Below are 17,573 nucleotides of genomic sequence, written 5' to 3' on the forward strand. Positions count from 1 at the left end.
TATAAATGGGTGAGCCTCAGCAAAGACTCCCTTGGAGGACAGGGGAGTACACTCCAGTGTACAGGCATGTGGCCCAGGCTAGACCAGACCAGTGCTTTCACTGTGGAATTTAGCACTGGTAAAATGACCTACAATAAAAGCGCCTGGATCTTTCTTGTCCTGTCTGTAGCATCCTAATGTGTCCCTGCTCTCCAGAGTCACCAAAACCCTGTCTCCTCTGAGGCTTCGTTAGATTCGTTTTCCTGCAATGGTTTTACTTTCTATGCTAGTTGCAGTTGGAACCCATTTTCTGGCAACCAAAGAATCTAATTAAGTACTAGCAGCAATATACAGCGTTCTTCAACAGACATCATTTTTTTTTCTTTATCAGTAAAACTAGATACAGCAGGAAGCAAATCCTGAACCCATCCCGCAAATGAGAAGGCTGAAGAACAGAGACGCGATGCTCTCCTCTCTTGGCCACAGTGGTAGAAAGTTGTGGAGCCACAATTCAAACTGAGTTGAGTAGACTTCCTAGTTTATGTCTCGAGCAAATGTGATATAATTCTTTCCTACAGTAACACTCTCAATGAAGTGTACTATGAACAAAGTGTCGTGGGAGCCTACGAGAGGGATGCAATTAATTCAACTGATAAATAAGAGGGAGTGTGCTGCCAAAATGGAATCCATCGCCTAAGTGCCACGAGATAGGGGGCATTTGATCTGAGTCTTAAAGAATGTATGAGGTCAGCAGGTGACAGTGGCAGGGAGGTCATTCCAGGCGGAGGACATATCAACCCACACAGTTCTTGTGCCAGGCTTTGAGAACTGAAGGACCCACCATTGCTGGTGGCCCAGCACCAGATCTATCTGGAGCTCTTCCAGCTGTGAACAGATCCCTCCATACCAGACACTGGGCTCATCTCTGATGCCCAGGCCCCTGACTGAATCCTAGTTCCAGCAAACAAGCCCCTATCCTATTTCTCACTAACCTCTGACGTTCTTCCCTGGTTAGTGCTTCTGCCCAGGCATCCAGTTACCAGCTCTCTGAGTCCACCATCCTGCGCAGGGGATCCTTGTGACAACTTCGGGTGTAAGGGGTGTGTGGAAAGCACAGATGGTCTTCAGGAATGATGACTCTCTAGACTCACGAATGGACGCAATACCTATTGCTTCAGCCCTTCTTGCAAAAGACAGTGTTTCTTTTCTGTGGGTTTCCTATAAGGAATGTCACCAGGATTCTGTGACTCTGAGGGTCAGTCTAAACATCCAGCTTCAGAACCAACCCTGGCTCTTTGAATAGGTGTCTCTCTGGAGATAAACCAGAAACGTGATAAAGGGTAATTTCTTGGGAAGAAAATTTGCTTGGGGGAGCTCCAGTCCTTGCTTTTCCTGCCCCTTCCCCAACATGCTCCCACTCCTCACGGTTCACCTCATCACTCATAAGGGATTCTAGAACATGACGTCTCAATGCCATGGAAAGGCGGCTGGTGGTTGGAGGGAGATGGCCTCCTTCCAGTCAGATAGCAAGACGGCGTATGGAAAAGAACAGCAAGCGGAAAGATGACTCGGTAGGTAAACCGCTTGCCCTGCAAGCAGGGGGACCTGGGTTCAAGCCCTGGGGCCCATGTAAAAAAGCTGGGTGTGGCCGGGTGGCGCACGCCTTTAATCCCAGCACTTGGGAGGCAGAGCCAGGCGGATCTCTGTGAGTTCGAGGCCCGCTCTGGTGTACAAGTGTGAGATCCAGGACAGGCACCAAAACTACACAGAGAAACCCTGTCTTGAAAAAACAAAACAAACAAACAAACAAAAAAAACCAAAAAAAAAAAAAAAAAAAGCTGGGTATGGTGGCATTCATTTCAGACAGGTGAATTCCTGGGGCTTGCTAGCCAGACAGCCTAGTCCCTGAGTGAGCTTCAGGCCATTGACACCCAGTCCCCAAACCAAGATGGACATCACCTGAGGAATGACTTCTGAGGTTGACTTCTGACCTCCGAATGCACATATGTGCACACACACACACACACACACACACACACACACACACACACACACACTGGGCTCTCCTTTGAATGGACACTGATGTTTGGGCAGCCACCCTTTTTGTGTCGTGGTATTTATCTCTAGTGGTCACAGCAGTGCTGTGGGGCCGGGCGGACAGCTGTCTATATCTCAAAGCCTTCATAGGTCTGTCTCCAGAGTTCAGGCCGTCAGTCTGGCTCTCAGGGCCCCTCTTCCCTTTCAGACCTCCATGACATCTGACAGGGGCCAAACGTAGTGGGTGGTATATGCTGTATGGCATAGGGTACATGCCAGGGGCTCATAAAACATGTAGCCCAGGCTGCCCCTGAGCTTACTATGTAGCCTCAGCTGATTGTAAACTGGTCACTCTCTGCCTTACTTCTTAAGGCTGGTTTCTCCATGGGAGACAGGATGGGGAAATATTGCTCAACAAACAGCTGCCTGGTCAGCCATGACTTCTGTTCTCCTCAAGTGAGCACATTCTCTTTCTTTGCTAAGGTCATGGCTGAACTTGAGTGACAATCTTCTGAAGGGGGTAAAGTGAGCAAGAGTTACTCAATCACTTTGTATGGTTCAGTTGACGACTGGTAAGGGGTGGAGCCAGATCAAACCGCCTCACTCTAGTTTCTCTGGGTGGCTGTGGATAATGTTAAAAACTTCCTTCCAGCTGGGGAGATTGCCCATGCAGCAGAGGACTTGCTGTCTTCTAGCCTCAATTACCAATTACACATCCAGGTGTATCCACTTACCCACAGGCACCTACATAGATGAGTACAGACACACACAAGAGAGAGAGAGATGACAGAGACAGAGACAGATAGATAGAACTCACTGGAGCCACATGCCTCAGAAGTCTCATTAGATCCTAATCCACATTCTGAGCAGGGTGATCAATCCCTATTTATCGCTTGTAACGACCCTTCAGTGCAGCCATGGCCCCTCCACCATGCAAGTGGAATGCTGAGTTGTAATTTAAATGCCTCTCTTGGTCTCCAAGTGCATCTCTTTCTCTCCACTGTTATGTAGTCATAGTATGGAAGGGAGTCCAGTGTGTTGCCTTTCATCTCTGTGAGGGGAGCAGTCTTGGAAAATTCCCAAGAGAAGCATTCTTGGCTTCCCCTACTCTGCATCTCCTCCTCTTCCTCCTTCCTGCATTTCCAGATGTACTGGGGAGCCGGACAGGACATCAGCTGAGCCTGGAGGGGCCTGCCCTCGGGCTCTTCTCCTCAAAGGAAACTGAGTCTTCCCAGCTCTCTAGAAGGGCTGGTGACCTTGTGTGAGGAGTGTGAGGACCTTGCTGTGACCTGCTAGGGACAGGAGTGAGCATCCCTAGGGACTGTTTATTAAGTGCTTGTCTCTTCAAAGCAGGGTGCTCTTAACCTCCTGAGGGCAAACAGAGGCTAAGGTTTTGCAAGGGTCTGGGAAGAGGAGCGGGAAGGCATGTCTGGCAGGGAGAGGACAGCTGGGGATGGCGAGTAAGGAAGACAAATGCTCTACCCCACACAGAGGGGACTGGGTCAGCCCCAAGCTGGGCAGGCTCAAATCCTCCACAGTGAAAGGCTGTATATCACCGAATGGCTGTTTTACCTCCTCAGCACGTGGAGACAGACAGACTCTGTGGTTTAAAACATGCAAACATCTAACACGTGTTGCAAGCCTCCATCCCCATTATCGTGTGATGATCCAACAGACCCTCATGCTAGATTAGCGGGACCTGTTTCGTTTTCACTGGCGAGGTGCACCAAAGCTACATGGCTGGGGAGTGACAAGGCTGGCCCAGGAACGAGAACTGTGGGAAAGCCTGCTGTCCAGGTGGGGGGCTGAGAGATGCGGAGTGTGAGTTTTGATGATCAGACCTTGGGGCGGGGGTGTTGGCAGCCATGGATGAGGCCAGGCATGCCTCTCAGCATTTTACAGCCAGCCAAAGACAATCTAGCCCCAACTAACAGCTCTTGAGAAACCCTGCATGAAAGAGCACACATTTAACTTGCAAAGTTTATTATCTTTGCTATTCCTCTGTGTGTGTGTGTGTGTGTGTGTGTGTGTGTGTGTGTGTGTGTGTGTGTGTGTGGTGTGCTCAGGCTGCCACAGTGTGCATGTGGTGGTCAGAGAACAATTTTGTAGACTTGGTTCTCTCCTTCCACTTTGACATGGGTTCTGGGGGTTCAACTCAGCTCACCAGACTTTCAGGGCAAGTACCTTTGTTTGCTCAGTAATGTCACCGGCCCCAGCTTTCTACCTTTTTATTCTATAGTTTCTCTTACCCTTCAAAATACTAAATCTTTTTTTTTATGGCACCCTAATGCTTCTTCATTGGCCTGAGAGACACAGAGGGGGGGGGGGGAGAGGGAGGGAGGGAGGGAGGGAGAGAGAGGGAGCAGGTATTCGTTTTGTGGCTTTTTTTTTTTTTTTAAAGCTGACTACTGTAGGCAGAAACAGCCTGCTATTTGATCGAGGAGCACAACTGTAAATCTGTAAGAAACTTGAATCTGAACTAGGAATGAGTTCAGGAGATTTTGTGTCTTTCTTGGACTTGAATTAGATTGGTGTAACTTCACAAGTGGAAACGACACACACCACCTGGAAGTTCAGAATTGGTCTGGCCACTGACAGGGTCACAATTGACATGAAATGACTCATAGCTACTCCCAGGTTCTGGGATGTTCTGAATCCAGAAGGGACTGACTTCAGGGCCAAGGAAAGGTTCACATCCTGCCTACCCTCTGCTGAGCCAGGAGGGAAGACTCTGTTACTCCTTTGGACTTTTAAGTCACATTCCTCTTTAAAAAGGTGGTTTTCCCTATGACTTGTTACACTCACCTCCCCCTCAATGGCTGTGAGATAATTCATGCGATCTTGTCACAGCCATGGTAGAGAGTCTTTTGATTACTCTTTGCACTTGAATTAAAAAACAATTTGTTCATGTGATTTACTGCTGTCCATTGCAGGAAGAGCATAAAGAGATGTCAAGAATTCATCACCAGAGTCACTCTACTCTGAAATTTAACCCCTGCTAACATCTGAAACTCCTTTTTCTTTTTAAATGTTTTATTTATTTTTGTTTCATGTGGACTGGTGTTTTGCCTACATATATGTCTGTGTGAGGATGCCAGATGTCCTGGAACTAGAGTTTCAGATAGTTGTTCACAACCTTGTGGGTACTGGGAATTGAATCCCGGTCCTCTGAAAGAGCAGCCAGTGCTCTGAACTGCTGAGTCATTTCTCCAGATCCTGAAACTGTCAATGTGTTCATATATTTTACAAAAGTACTTTCAAGTTGCATATTCTATTTTGTGATTTTTTTCACCTAGAATTTGCCTGAAGCATCTTTCCACATCAACAAATCTCTCTTCACTGCAGACTACAAATAAATAAGGTGCTTATTTATTTATTTATTTATTTATTTATTTATTTATTTATTTATTTAATATCTAGCAGAGTGACGAAGCCACTGTTGTAGTCACGATGTTCCCTAAAGTAGAACTCATTCCTTGTTCTTTATTTTTGGGACAAAGTCTTGCTGTGTGGCCTAGGCTGGCCTTGAACTCAAGATTCTCTTCCTTTGGCCTCCTGAATGCTGGCATTAGAGGATGTGTGCCACCATAGCTGGTCCTTGCTCATCTCTTCCAGAGGCCTAACTTCCAAAGGCAGGCCAGAGGACAACGGCAAAGTATGCAGGGAGCTTTCAAAGGCTCCTTGTTCCCAACAACTCAGACAAGATGGTAGCAGTTTTCCCTCACATTTCCTAACAGAATTCTCCTCCAAGCTCAGTCCTGAGTGTCCCCAACAATGCTTTGGGGTGCCACAGAGAGGACATGTATAGTCTGGGATAGAGCAAGTATGGGGAGGAAAAGAAGGGAGAAGAAAAAGACCCATAAAAAAAGGAATGAAGAACCTAAGAGCTGTTCAGGGGATAAGGCTGGTGAAAGGTACTGAGGTCCCAGTGGGTGGATCAGGGTGGTACCAGCCTGCACCAGCCCCACTGCCCTCCCCTGAGGGATTAGGAGTCTTTCCGGGGAGGTCAGGCAAGTCCCTGCACTCCTGTTTAAATCAAGCTTGTAATAGCTCACTCACTATCAGCTTTTCAAATGTTCACATCTGGGCTCCATTACCAAAAAGGCATGTTTGCCAAAGATAATTTACCGCTGTAGGATAGCAACAACCCATCTGGGGGGAGAAGTCCCCAGAAGTCTGAGGGAGTTTGCACTCGCATGGAGGTGGTTCACATTCATAAATTATACTGGCCCATTCACAAATGGGTCATATGCATATTTTTTTCAAATTTTGTTCCAAATTTTCAAAAACTTATTTATTTAGTGTGTGTGCACATGCACACACATGTCAGAGGATAATTTGTGAGTGCCCATGCTCTCCTTCAGCCACACGGATCTTTGGAGTTGAACTCAGGCTCGGCAGCAGGCACCTTTACCCATCGAGCAATCTTGATGGCCCTTATACAAACATTTAACGTATATCATGGAGGTTTTGTAAATGGGAGGTGCAAATGTTTAATGCTGAAATCATAAACAAAATGCGGTGTGATTCTCCTTTGATTTTTTTTTTCCTCCCTCCTCTATGGGGAAGCATTCTGTGTTGGAGCGGCTTCCTGCGTCGTCAGGGTGTAAGGCAGAGATTCACTTACTTCCTCACTGGCAGGACTACCGTGTCCACGTCAGGAGTAAATGTAACAACTCATGTCCTGTGTTCAGACTGTTGCCTACTACAGGGCTTGTTACATTACAGGAAAGAAGAAACGTCTCGGCAAAAGCATACAGTGTTTCTTCTCTCCCTTCCTTCCTTCCTTCCTTCCTGCCTTCCTTCCTTCCTTCCTTCCTTCTCTCCCTCCCTCCCTCCCTCTCCTCTCTCTCTCTCTCTCTCTCTCTCTCTCTCTCTCTCTCTCTCTCTCTCTCTCTCTCTCTCTCTCTCTCTCCATAAACCCAAAGCTGAAAAAGAAGACTTTTTTTCATATTGGCATACGGTTTTGTAAGGTCAGTTCACATCCTCTGCTTTCTCTTGCATTCTCACAAGACCTTGCTGAAGGTCTCCTTGTCATCTCCAAGTTACTGGAGTGTGGGATGCAGTTATTCCCCTCCCCTCTCTCATTTCTTTCCCGGATCATCACAACTCCTTCCTACCTCTTCTCCTCCCAGCCCCACCCCCCAATTCCACTCAACACGGCAGCCACAGTGAGTCTGTTAAGTCTCTTAAGTCCCACAAGCCCATGCTTTGCCCCTGAACTCCAAGCTGCTGCTGCCGCCACCTTCAATCCCACTCCCTCCTTTGGGTTCTCTCCAGACACACAACTCCCTACCAGGTATGCTCCCACTGCCTGGCCTGCTTACTTACTAGTCTCCTGGCCTGGCGTGAACCTCCCTAGAGATCTGATACCTCCTTGCCTCATCTCCAGGTCTTTGCTGATAACAGCTTCTGTGGTTAGATGTCTTGGACCACTCTGATTAACACAGCAGCCCTGGCTTCACCAACACCTCCTGTTCTCCATCTTGAAAGCATTTTCCTTTTCCGGAATCTCTTCCATAAAATACCCTACACATTCACTTTTTTAGTGTCAATGTCTCCCCAATGGCTGTGAGAGCAAGATTCTATTGCTATCATTTATCATTGCGACGCCAGCATCAGCACACGACCAGACCCAGGGTAACTGCCAGATGAATGGGCTCAGCAAGAGACTAAGGAATGGCTGTCCACTTTCAGATGAGCATGGCAGAGATGTTTCCTCATGCACTGTTGTCTCTCCTGAGCAGAAACAATAAATGATGAATAAAAAGAAGGAAATGAGAAATGTTTCTTTGAGGCTCAGTGTAGTTCCTTCCAGATGGTTCCCTGGCCCTTAAATATTTCTAAAAAGTACCAACTTAAAGAAATCCTGAGCTTCTCTCAAGGATCTATTAGCATCCGTCATAAATACATGCTGATTCTCTATTTGTTCAGACACAACCTGCCTCACCACGCAAGCGCCCAGGAGACAAGGCAGATGAGAACATCCCTGAGAATAGTGACTTAATGAAGTTGTGATTCACAGGGGGAGAACCAAGAGAGGGGCTCAGCAGCAGAACCGTCTTCCACGGCACACAGGCAGGACCCAGGCCAGGACTGAGTGAGGGTGAGGTGGAAGCTTTGGTTCTAAAGGGGAGAGTCAGTGCATAGTTTGACAATTTTCCCAATATGATTCCACTGGGTCCCAGTTCTCCCTCTGGAGGCACCAAAATACAGCATATGCTCTCACCTCCTTATTACAGCTTGCTGTAAGATGCCAGAACTTGCTCACCCTATCCCTGGTGTCAGCATTTGGGTATTTCCAATTGTTTGCATTAAGAACAACAGTGATATGCATCCTGGCAATGTGTGGCCACCAGAGGGGATCCTTTCTGACTGTGTGCTAACTCATTACCTAGATGGCCATGTATGAAGGGCCCCGTATGCTGTACACTAGACTATCATCCAATGTCCCTGCATGAGGGGCCCCCATGTTCTGTATCCTGGTATGTCACTGACATCTGTGTGTGTGTGTGTGTGTGTGTGTGTGTGTGTGTGTGTGTGTGCTGTGTGGATACACTTCACCTGCTATCTATGCATGAGGGGTCCCTGTACTCTGTACCCCAGCATATCACCTAGTATCCACACATGAGGGGCTTCTGTGCTCTCCCAGTACATCACCTGGTATCTGCACATGAGGGGCTCCTGTGCTCTCCTAGCACATTATCTGGTGTCTATGCATGAGGGTCCATGTATCAAGGGCTCCTGAACTTTCAGATACTGTTATAGTGCTCAAAGATCAAAACAACCAAATAATACCCTTGATTGCATTTGTTTGTTTGTGTGTGTGTGTGTGTGTGTGTGTGTGTGTGTGTGTGTGTGTACACCCCCCCCACACACACACACCCAGTGCCAAGACCGAGTCTCTCCCTATCTGGGGCTCACTAAACAGGCTAGGCTGACTGGCCAGCAAGCCCCACGGATCCACTTGTTTTGGCCTCATTGGAGCTGGGATTACAAGTGAGCATCATCATATTTAGGCTTTTTTATAAAAAAAAATTCTTTTTAAAAATTCTAGTTTGAATTCCTTGGTTGCATTCTCTAGTCAACACAGGTAACCCAACAGGTTCTTTCCTTAGATAGAAATGTCACCAACAATTCTGTGTCTTCTAATTGGAGGTGTGAGACCCTCTGACAAACAAGTGTGTGTGACAAAAGCCATTCACTAGCTGTCCCTGCACTAGGAGTCTCCACTCTGTGACCTCAGTGAAGTCCATTCAGGATTCATTTCTTTAACCATAGTAACAACAGCTTCTTAATTGGAATAATAAAGGCTATGATGATATCACTGTCTTGTTGGGAGGCTGAATTACATGAATCATTAAAGCCTTGATAAGGGTTTCAAATATGCCAGCAGAGAGGAGAAAGTGAACACCAAGTGTTTACAGGACATTTGAGATAACGTGCTAAGTAGGGGCTGAAGGCCCAGGAACAAGCCAGCAACTGCTGTGGAATCCCAGGAACCTGCTGGAAAAAGATAGCACGGCCTTGTGAAAGACGGCCAGGAAGGGGAGGCAGCGTCTGCGCTCTGGAATTTTCAGACGCACGCTAGACCACAGCAGCTGTCAAAGAACAGGCACACAAGTGTGGCCACTGAATAAATGACACTTGTTAAGGTTCTCCAAAGACACATGCTTTGGCTGAGCCGTGACGCAGCAGAAACATGGCACGTGCACCCAAAGATGGATGCAGAAGGTGCTGACGGTGCCCAGATTTTAACGGAGCCCAGAACAGCCCACGCTTGCAGGAGGCTGGACAGCTGAAGTATGTAAAAGCAAAGAAACAGAACTTTCTCTATCCTTAGTAAGATGTAAACAGTAAGCCACTACACAACCCGCCCTCTAAGGTGGGAAACTGAGAGGAGAGCTGGAGGTTGAAGGCTGGTTGGGGAGGAACGGCTCATTCTGTGTTGTCTGAGTTTGACATGTTCACAGCGATGACTTCCTTCCTTATGGACAGGTACCTCATTTGCAGCTAGCCATTTTCCCTTCACTGTTCTGACCCCTGCTCAGCCACTAACAGGCAGCTCTCTCCTTGCCTCTGTCTGTGCCTCCTTTTCCTCTGTTTCTGGGCACACCAGCCTCACATCACTGGGTGTCAGTAAATTCCAGGTTTTCTTTAGGATCCTTGGACAATTCTCCAGCTATGAATTACACTTAAATAAGTCATCTCTATGTGCCCCCCTTCTTGGGCATTAATAGATGTTCTGAGGCATTGGGGGCACAGCTCAGCGGTGGAGCATAGACCTAGGATGGGCAAGACCCTGGATTCAATCCCTAGCACCATTAAAAACCACCCAATAACAAATAGAGTTAAAGGCAAGGAAAAAAAAATCCAATGCAGATCTCAGAATCAAAAATGTAATTTTTTTAATTGTTTTTTTCTAGACAGGGTTTCTCTGTGTAGCTTTGGAGCCTGTCCTGAAACTTTCTTTATAGACCAGGCTGGCCTCCAACTCACAGAGATCCACCTGCCTCTGCCTCCCAAGTGCTGAGATTAAAGTAGTGCGCCACTACCACCCAGCCAAAAATGTAATTTTATGTGTTTTGCTTGCGCATGTATCATGGAGGCCAGAAGAGGGTATCAAATCCTCTGGAACTGGAGTTATGGATGGTTTGAAGCCATCATATGGGTGCTAGGAGTCAAACTCAGGTCCTCTGGAAGAGCCATCTCTCTAGCTCCAGAATCAAAAACTGAGAAAATGAACACCAACAAGAACAAGACCCCCCTCCCCTTCCCAGGGCTGTGAACACATTATGTGCAAGCTGAGGCTCAGCAACTCTCAGTAGCTAATTCATGTAAGAACCACAATTTTAAAAAGGGGTAAGATACGGTATCTTTGTGCTTCTGAATTTCGTGGAGCAGATGAGGTAAGGAAACCACAGTGTTTGTAAAATTTCATCGTAACTTACTTTGCCTCAACATTATAGTAAGGAGGAGGATAAGTAGGGAAAGAACAGTGTTTGTAAAATTTCATCATAACTTACTTTGCCTCAACATTATAGTAAGGAGGAGGACAAGTAGAGAGGGGGAGGGGAAGGGGAGTGGGGGGTGGAGTCCCCAATATCATAGTATGAAATGAGACACATCTTCATCATTAAAATTCACCTTGATCTTAGACTATTCTTCTGGTTGAATTAGCTGAAAATGATTTTTACACTTATTTATTTTGTGTGTCTGTGCCTGCATATGGATGTCAGGGGACAACTGTTGGAGCAGGTTTTCTTCATCCACCAGGGAGGTCCCCGTTATCAAAACCAGGCTGTCACCCTTGGCAGCAAGTGCCTTTCCTGGCTGAGGCTTCTGAATCAGCTTTATGAAAATAAAATTGATTTGAAAAATTGACCGGCAATACAAATTTGTTGTAAAGCTGTTCATCAGAGTCAAGGTGGGGGCAGGGCTACTACAGGAGGGACTTTGGGGTCCATTGGTAATGTTTTGTATCTGAAGCTATGGAGAGGGCAAGAAGATTAGTCTTGAGCATTCTACTTCTCTTAGATTGGTAGTAGTTAATGCTAAAATATTTTCCTGGGCCAGCTGCTGTGGGATGGTCTGTATGTCAAATTGCTCTGATTGGTCAATAAATAAAACACGGATTGGCCAGTGGCCAGGCAGGAAATGTAGGCGGGACTAACAGAGAGGAGAAAGAAGAGAACAGGAAGGCAGAGAGAGACACTGCCAGCCGCCGCCATGACAAGCAGCATGTGAAGATGCCAGTAAGCCACGAGTCACGTGGCAAGGTATAGATTTATAGAAATGGATTAATTTAAGCTGTAAGAACAGTTAGCAAGAAGCCTGCCACAGCCATACAGTTTGTAACCAATATAAGTCTCTGTGTTTACTTGGTTGGGTCTGAGCAGCTGTGGGACTGGCAGGTGAGAGAGATTTGTCCTGACTGTGGGCCAGGCAGGAAAACTCTAGCTACAGCCAGCTCTGAGAATCCCTGATTTAGTTAAATCTATCAGTTTTGGGTTCTTGTTAAGGGATTTCTCCAAACAGAGCTCACAGAACATGTCAAGGAAGGGCTGTGAGAGTTATCCTTGTCTGTCCCTGCACGAAACAATTTGGGTCTCTGAGTTGTTAGGATAATTCTTTCTCTGGGCATTTGTTTGGCATTGTAACTTCGATTTCAGTTGTAGAATTGTATAAAACGCAATTGTTTCCACATCTTTAGAACACATTATCCCAACATAAAGTATAACAGTAAATGTTTGCCAGATTTCAGAGTTGAAGAATCCTAACAGTTTATTGAATAAAAAAAAGCTTAAACATTAAAATACATCTCTTAGGTTACTCAGCCTTATATTTAATCTAAGAATCTTTGAGGAATAAAGCAAGATGCTTCCCTCCTTTATCTTCAAAGAAAACAACTCTACACTGTATCTATGGTAACCGAGACTAAGACAGTAGACAATCTCCTTCACATGGTCATGTTCTCATGGGGTCTTTTTTCTTTTTATTCACTATCTCTGATGACTAGAAATGTTGAAAAATAAAAATAAAATAAACAAAAAAGGAGGTGAATGCTGGGTGTGCCCACACATACCTGACAGCAAAATGCAGAATAGCTGGGCCAGGCTTCTTAGGCAAATCATGCTCCAGAACTCTGTGGTCTAGCTGTAGCCAGTTCTCTTGACCCCTGCAAGAAGAAGCAAAGGAAAGGATGGCATGGAAAGTTCAGCAATGCATGGTGCTGGCAAAGCTGCCTGGACACAGTCATGCTCACATTCCAGGCAAGGACACTACGGGCTGTGAGGTCACTTCAGCAATTTTATTGTACCTGTCTATTTCCGAGCTAGCATTTCTAACTAGAAGAGCTTATTAAGAGGAACTTGCACATTTGAAAAATGACCCATATATAAAAATCACTCATTTTGATAGCCAAAAGTCTGGAAATAACCCAAATATTTATAGGGTATCATTAGCGTAATGATCTAAATCTGTGCAGAGAAATACAAAGCAGTCATAAAACAAGCTGGAGAGACTGCTTGCAAAATTGCTTGGAACAATTTTCTAGAATTAGCACTTGGGAGGTAGAGGCAGACAGATCTGAGTTCAAGGGCAGGCTGGTCTACAAAGCAAGTTCCAGGACAGCCACAGCTGTAACACAGAGAAACCCTGTCTTGAAAAACCAACCAACCAACCACCCAACCACCAACCAACTAACCAACCATCTAACCCACCCACCCACCCAACCACCAACCAACCAACCAAACAAACACCTTAAATTAAAAACAGCAAGATTTCCTAGGCATGGTGATGCATGCCTTTAATCCAAGCACTCGGGGGAGGAGGAAGAGCAAATGGATCTCTGTGAGTTCGAGGCTAGCTTGGTCTATACAAGACTGAGCCAGCTAGGACTATTTAGTGAGACCTTGTTTCAAATAAAATAAATAAATAAAAATAAATTTAAAATTTTAATAAAGAGAATAACAGTAAGTATAATATATTACCTATACTGCCTTTTGTTTATGGACACAGAGTCTTGCTATAGCCTAGGTTTGCTCTACTATGCCCAGCTTGCCCAATGGAATGCCCAGCTTAACCAATGGAAATCCATATATATTGCATGCACATATTTAAGAAAAAATGAGAGAATAAATAAGAATTGGATAATGCTTTGGGAGGTTAAGATACTGAACAACACTAAATTAATCTTTAAATTTGTATAAAAGGTTAAATGTGATGTATTTTAGTGAAGAAGGAGGAAGATTCCAGTCAAGTACAACACTGTGATTTTCAGTGCATGCACAGGTCGGCACTCTCTGGAGCTATTTCTGTGGACACATGACTTACAGATGTTTAAATATTTATTTACTTCAGAGCCTCACCAGTTCACAGGTATAAACAGTTCTCTCAAGACCTTGACCTCTCTGGCTTGATGCTCTGTGGTTTGTTTACATGATTTCCAAGGCTGTTCAACTGGCCCATTCATCTTAGAGCCTGCTCCAACATGCTTACACTAAATCCAGTTTCAGGACATGCTTCTGGTGCTGGGAAGAGGATGTTGAATTCCAGCAAAATCTGTTATGAGCTAGAAAACATTTTCCAGCCTATTTTGGTCCTTGAATAAATAATTAAAGGAAATTCCAATATAAGTAGATAGAAAAGGGGGCTGGAGAGATGGCTCAGCAGAAAAATACATGGCCTGCTTTTACAGAAGACCTGGGGTTCAGTTCCCAGCACCCACATGGTGGCTCATAACCAATCATCTGTGACTCCAGTTCTGGGGATTCTAGTGCCTTCTTCTGTCCTCCGTGGGCACTCTATATACTCGGCACACATACATACATGCAGGCAAAACACACACACACAAAACACTCTTTAAAAAATTGGAAACAAGCAGATAGGAAACATGGGTACAAATAGTAACAGCATACATGATAACAGCCACTCTTTACTGAGCAAATACTTTTTGTCAACTCTTGGGTCTCAGGTAGTCCATGTGTCTAGAAATAAGCTCAAGCTGGACTACAGAAGGATTTCTGGCCGTCGGGCCAGATAAAAGCCGGCCATATTTGGGAATTTGTGAAACACGTCTGTCTCATCCCCAAAGGGGTCATTCCCCTGGCTTTTGGCAGAAGGGTCAAGGCTCTCTCCATCAATGCACCTGTGGTCACACATCAAAGCCGATGCTGGCCTCCAAGTCCCTCCGTCTCTGCTCACAAGTCCTTGTTATACATTTCAAAGTCCATGCTAGCCTCCTGCCCCCCCCCCCCCAGCTACTGCCCCCAGCTACTGTCCTTACAATCCATATGATTTGCCCACTCCCCTTGATCTCCCCCACTGTTTTGCTTCTCTAATAGATAATCCTGGCCTTGTCCAGTCTACTTCTTTTACTCTCTGCTCTGGACTCTTCCAGATGCCTCTGGAGATTTTCTTTCTCTTACCCACAATAGAAACCTTCCCCCTAACCATACCATGGAGCAGCCATTTCAGTGGTTTCCTTACTGTACCCCCTCACATACATCAACCAAGTTGGACATCTATATGTATTTATGTTACATTCTATAGTAAATATCTAAGGAAAATGGCAGGTCTGGGATTTGAATCCAGGACTCTCAATATAGGGTAAATAATACCAGGGGATTCCCTACCTTTTAGAATAACACTGGGCTCAGTTTCTGTGTCTGTGTTTTTATAATTACAAGATAAGGCTGCTGGAAAACACCCCAAGATATCCTTGGTGGAGCATTGGGGAACCCCAAGATTTCCTTGGTGGAACATTGGAGAACTTCTTAGAACTCGTGATTTTGGGTGTAAGAACAAAAATGGAAGGCTGGAGTCAAAGGACTCTTGCGTTCTATTTTGTCGGGTTTAATGTGGCACTTATTTAAAGACACATCAACTCCAAAGCTGTTAATCATAGGTGTCAAAATACGAGGCACAGTGGTTTGAAGTCTTTCAAGGTTTCATATGGCAGACCAGACCAGCTTTGAATCCATCCCCTTCTCCCTTCCACCTCCCCTCTTCCCTTTCCATTTCCTCTTCCTGTCCTCCCCTTCCTTTCTTCCCTTTCCATTTCCTCTTCCTGTCCTTCCCTTCCCCTCATCCCTCTCCATTTCCTCTTCCTGTCATCCCCTTCCCCTCCTCCCTCTCCATTTCCTCTTCCTGTCCTCCCCCTCCCCTCTTCCCTTTCCATTTCCTCTTCCTGTCCTCCTCCTCACCTCTTCCTTTCCCATTTCCTCGTCCTGTCCTCCCCTTCCCCTCCTCCCTTTCCATTTTCTCTTCCCCATTCTTTCCTTTGGGAGAGGGTCTCCCTTGGCCTCCAGGCTGGCCTGGCACCACAATCCTCCTGTCTCCTCCTCCTGAGTATGCGGCACACCATCACAGGTGGGTATGTCCTTTATTCTTTCGTTATAGAGAAGATGTGGCATAACTGAAAACGTGTAAGGTGTTTTATATGAACTTGCATCAAACATTGTGTAAGAATGAACAGAGCGAGTGGTACATCACATGCACAGCACATTCCAGTTACGTTAAACACCAGAATAGGGTCAAGACACTATTAAACATGGAGAAAAATTTTAATATAGAATTCTAGATGGACACAGAACAAGTTGTAGATACTGCTTACCTCTTTGGAAGAGACTACAGTCAGAGTGGGGAGGCATCAAAAAGGCTAGCCTTAGTCACGATAAATACTCTAAGGGGATATTCATGTATACATAATAGTAAATACACTTCTAAAGCATGAAACTATGTTTTAGAGATTTGAATTTTTCCCTATATTGGGACTTGAATCTTTGTGCACACTAGGCAAGAGCTCTAACTTGAAGCTCTATCTCTGGCCCTAGAAACCAGATTTCTGTTGTTTATAATTGAGACTGGCCTCCCCGTGTTGTGAAAACTGGCCTTGACCTCCACATGTAGTTCAGGCCATTCTCATTTCATTTCAGAATAAAAGTTCTGAAAAATAAGAAAGAAAATTACCTATGTCTAAATACTAAGATATAATAAGGTTCATTTAATGTTTTCATCTTGCTGTTTTTAAATTTTTCATCAATAATGATGAGATCTAATTAATTAAAAAAAAAAAAACCAACCAACCAACAACAAAACAAAACAAAACAAAAACCAAAGATAAGCACTCGTAACCATAAGCCATGGGTTCTCTTTGGTCCAGATTCTGTGCTCTGGAAGCCCCATTGTCTCAGGTCCACCAGAAAGGACAGAGATCCAAAGCAACTGTTGTAGTCTATTTGTTATTTCTGCATCAACAAAGGTCGCTCAGCAAAGTTCTTCAAAATGGGTGAAGGGATGGCGAAAGAAGGGCCCTTTGTGGGGAAGGAGGGCTGAGACTGCCCTCTAGAGGTGGAAGACTACCCTGCACACAGAGCTGGGATGCCTCAGCAAGTGCAGCCTCAGGAATTCCATCCCTCCCTGTCAGGAATTTGCTTTACTTGGTCGGTGTTGCTGCCTTCCTTACGTAACTGTGGTCTGCTTTCCCATTTCTCCTTTGGCTCCATGAGCTGGGGTTAAGATAGTAGCTGGTTTCAGCTTTGTCTTCCTCTGTTGGGTTTGCCACAGGCTGATGTGGCACCGGGGCTGGAAAAGGCAACCCAGCCAGTGCCCTGGGAGGGATCGACTTGGTGGTTTCATGGGGGAGTGCTGGAGAGAAAAAAAAAAAAAAAACCTTCCAAAAATATTTACCAGACAAAGAACTAGGTTTGTGACCAAGACTTTCCGAAGAAACACCCTTAGACATAAACATGTTTCCAGACCTGTTCCTCGGAAAGGTGGAAACGGCCAAGACCTTCCTTCTCCCAGAAAAGACAAACTCAGACTCCTGAGACTAAGCACAGATGGGGCCAGGAGACTCCTTCCCCAGCTGGCTGTAATTCAGACATTAGGGGTTGTCTGTCACCTCTATGGGGGGTCAGGGCTCACCAGCTTCCTGGGAAGGCTGTAAGGTTTGACTTCTGGGGCAGAAGTCTAAGGGAAGGGAGCCCACAAATCCCAGGGCAGACAAGGAAGATGGTGGCCTGAGTCCTCCAGGGAAGTCATTCATACCGTCC

At 45.6% G+C, this 17,573-nt stretch overlaps 1 protein-coding gene across 6 annotated transcripts in view; it reads right to left on the reverse strand.

The window, feature by feature from the left end:
• Frmd4b (FERM domain containing 4B) overlaps positions 1–17,573 on the reverse strand; it is a 332,248-nt gene that overhangs the window by 108,106 nt on the left and 206,569 nt on the right. For all 6 annotated transcript variants that reach the window (XM_052719520.1, XM_052719515.1, XM_052719517.1 and 3 more), the window contains one exon: positions 12,602–12,694. In XM_052719520.1, coding sequence (XP_052575480.1) covers positions 12,602–12,694 — 93 coding nt within the window. The remainder of the gene's footprint in view (positions 1–12,601; positions 12,695–17,573) is intronic.

Source organism: Peromyscus californicus, unplaced genomic scaffold, assembly GCF_007827085.1.
Source record: "Peromyscus californicus insignis strain IS unplaced genomic scaffold, ASM782708v3 Scaffold_6__1_contigs__length_162567912, whole genome shotgun sequence".
Classification (NCBI taxonomy): Eukaryota; Metazoa; Chordata; class Mammalia; order Rodentia; family Cricetidae; genus Peromyscus; species Peromyscus californicus.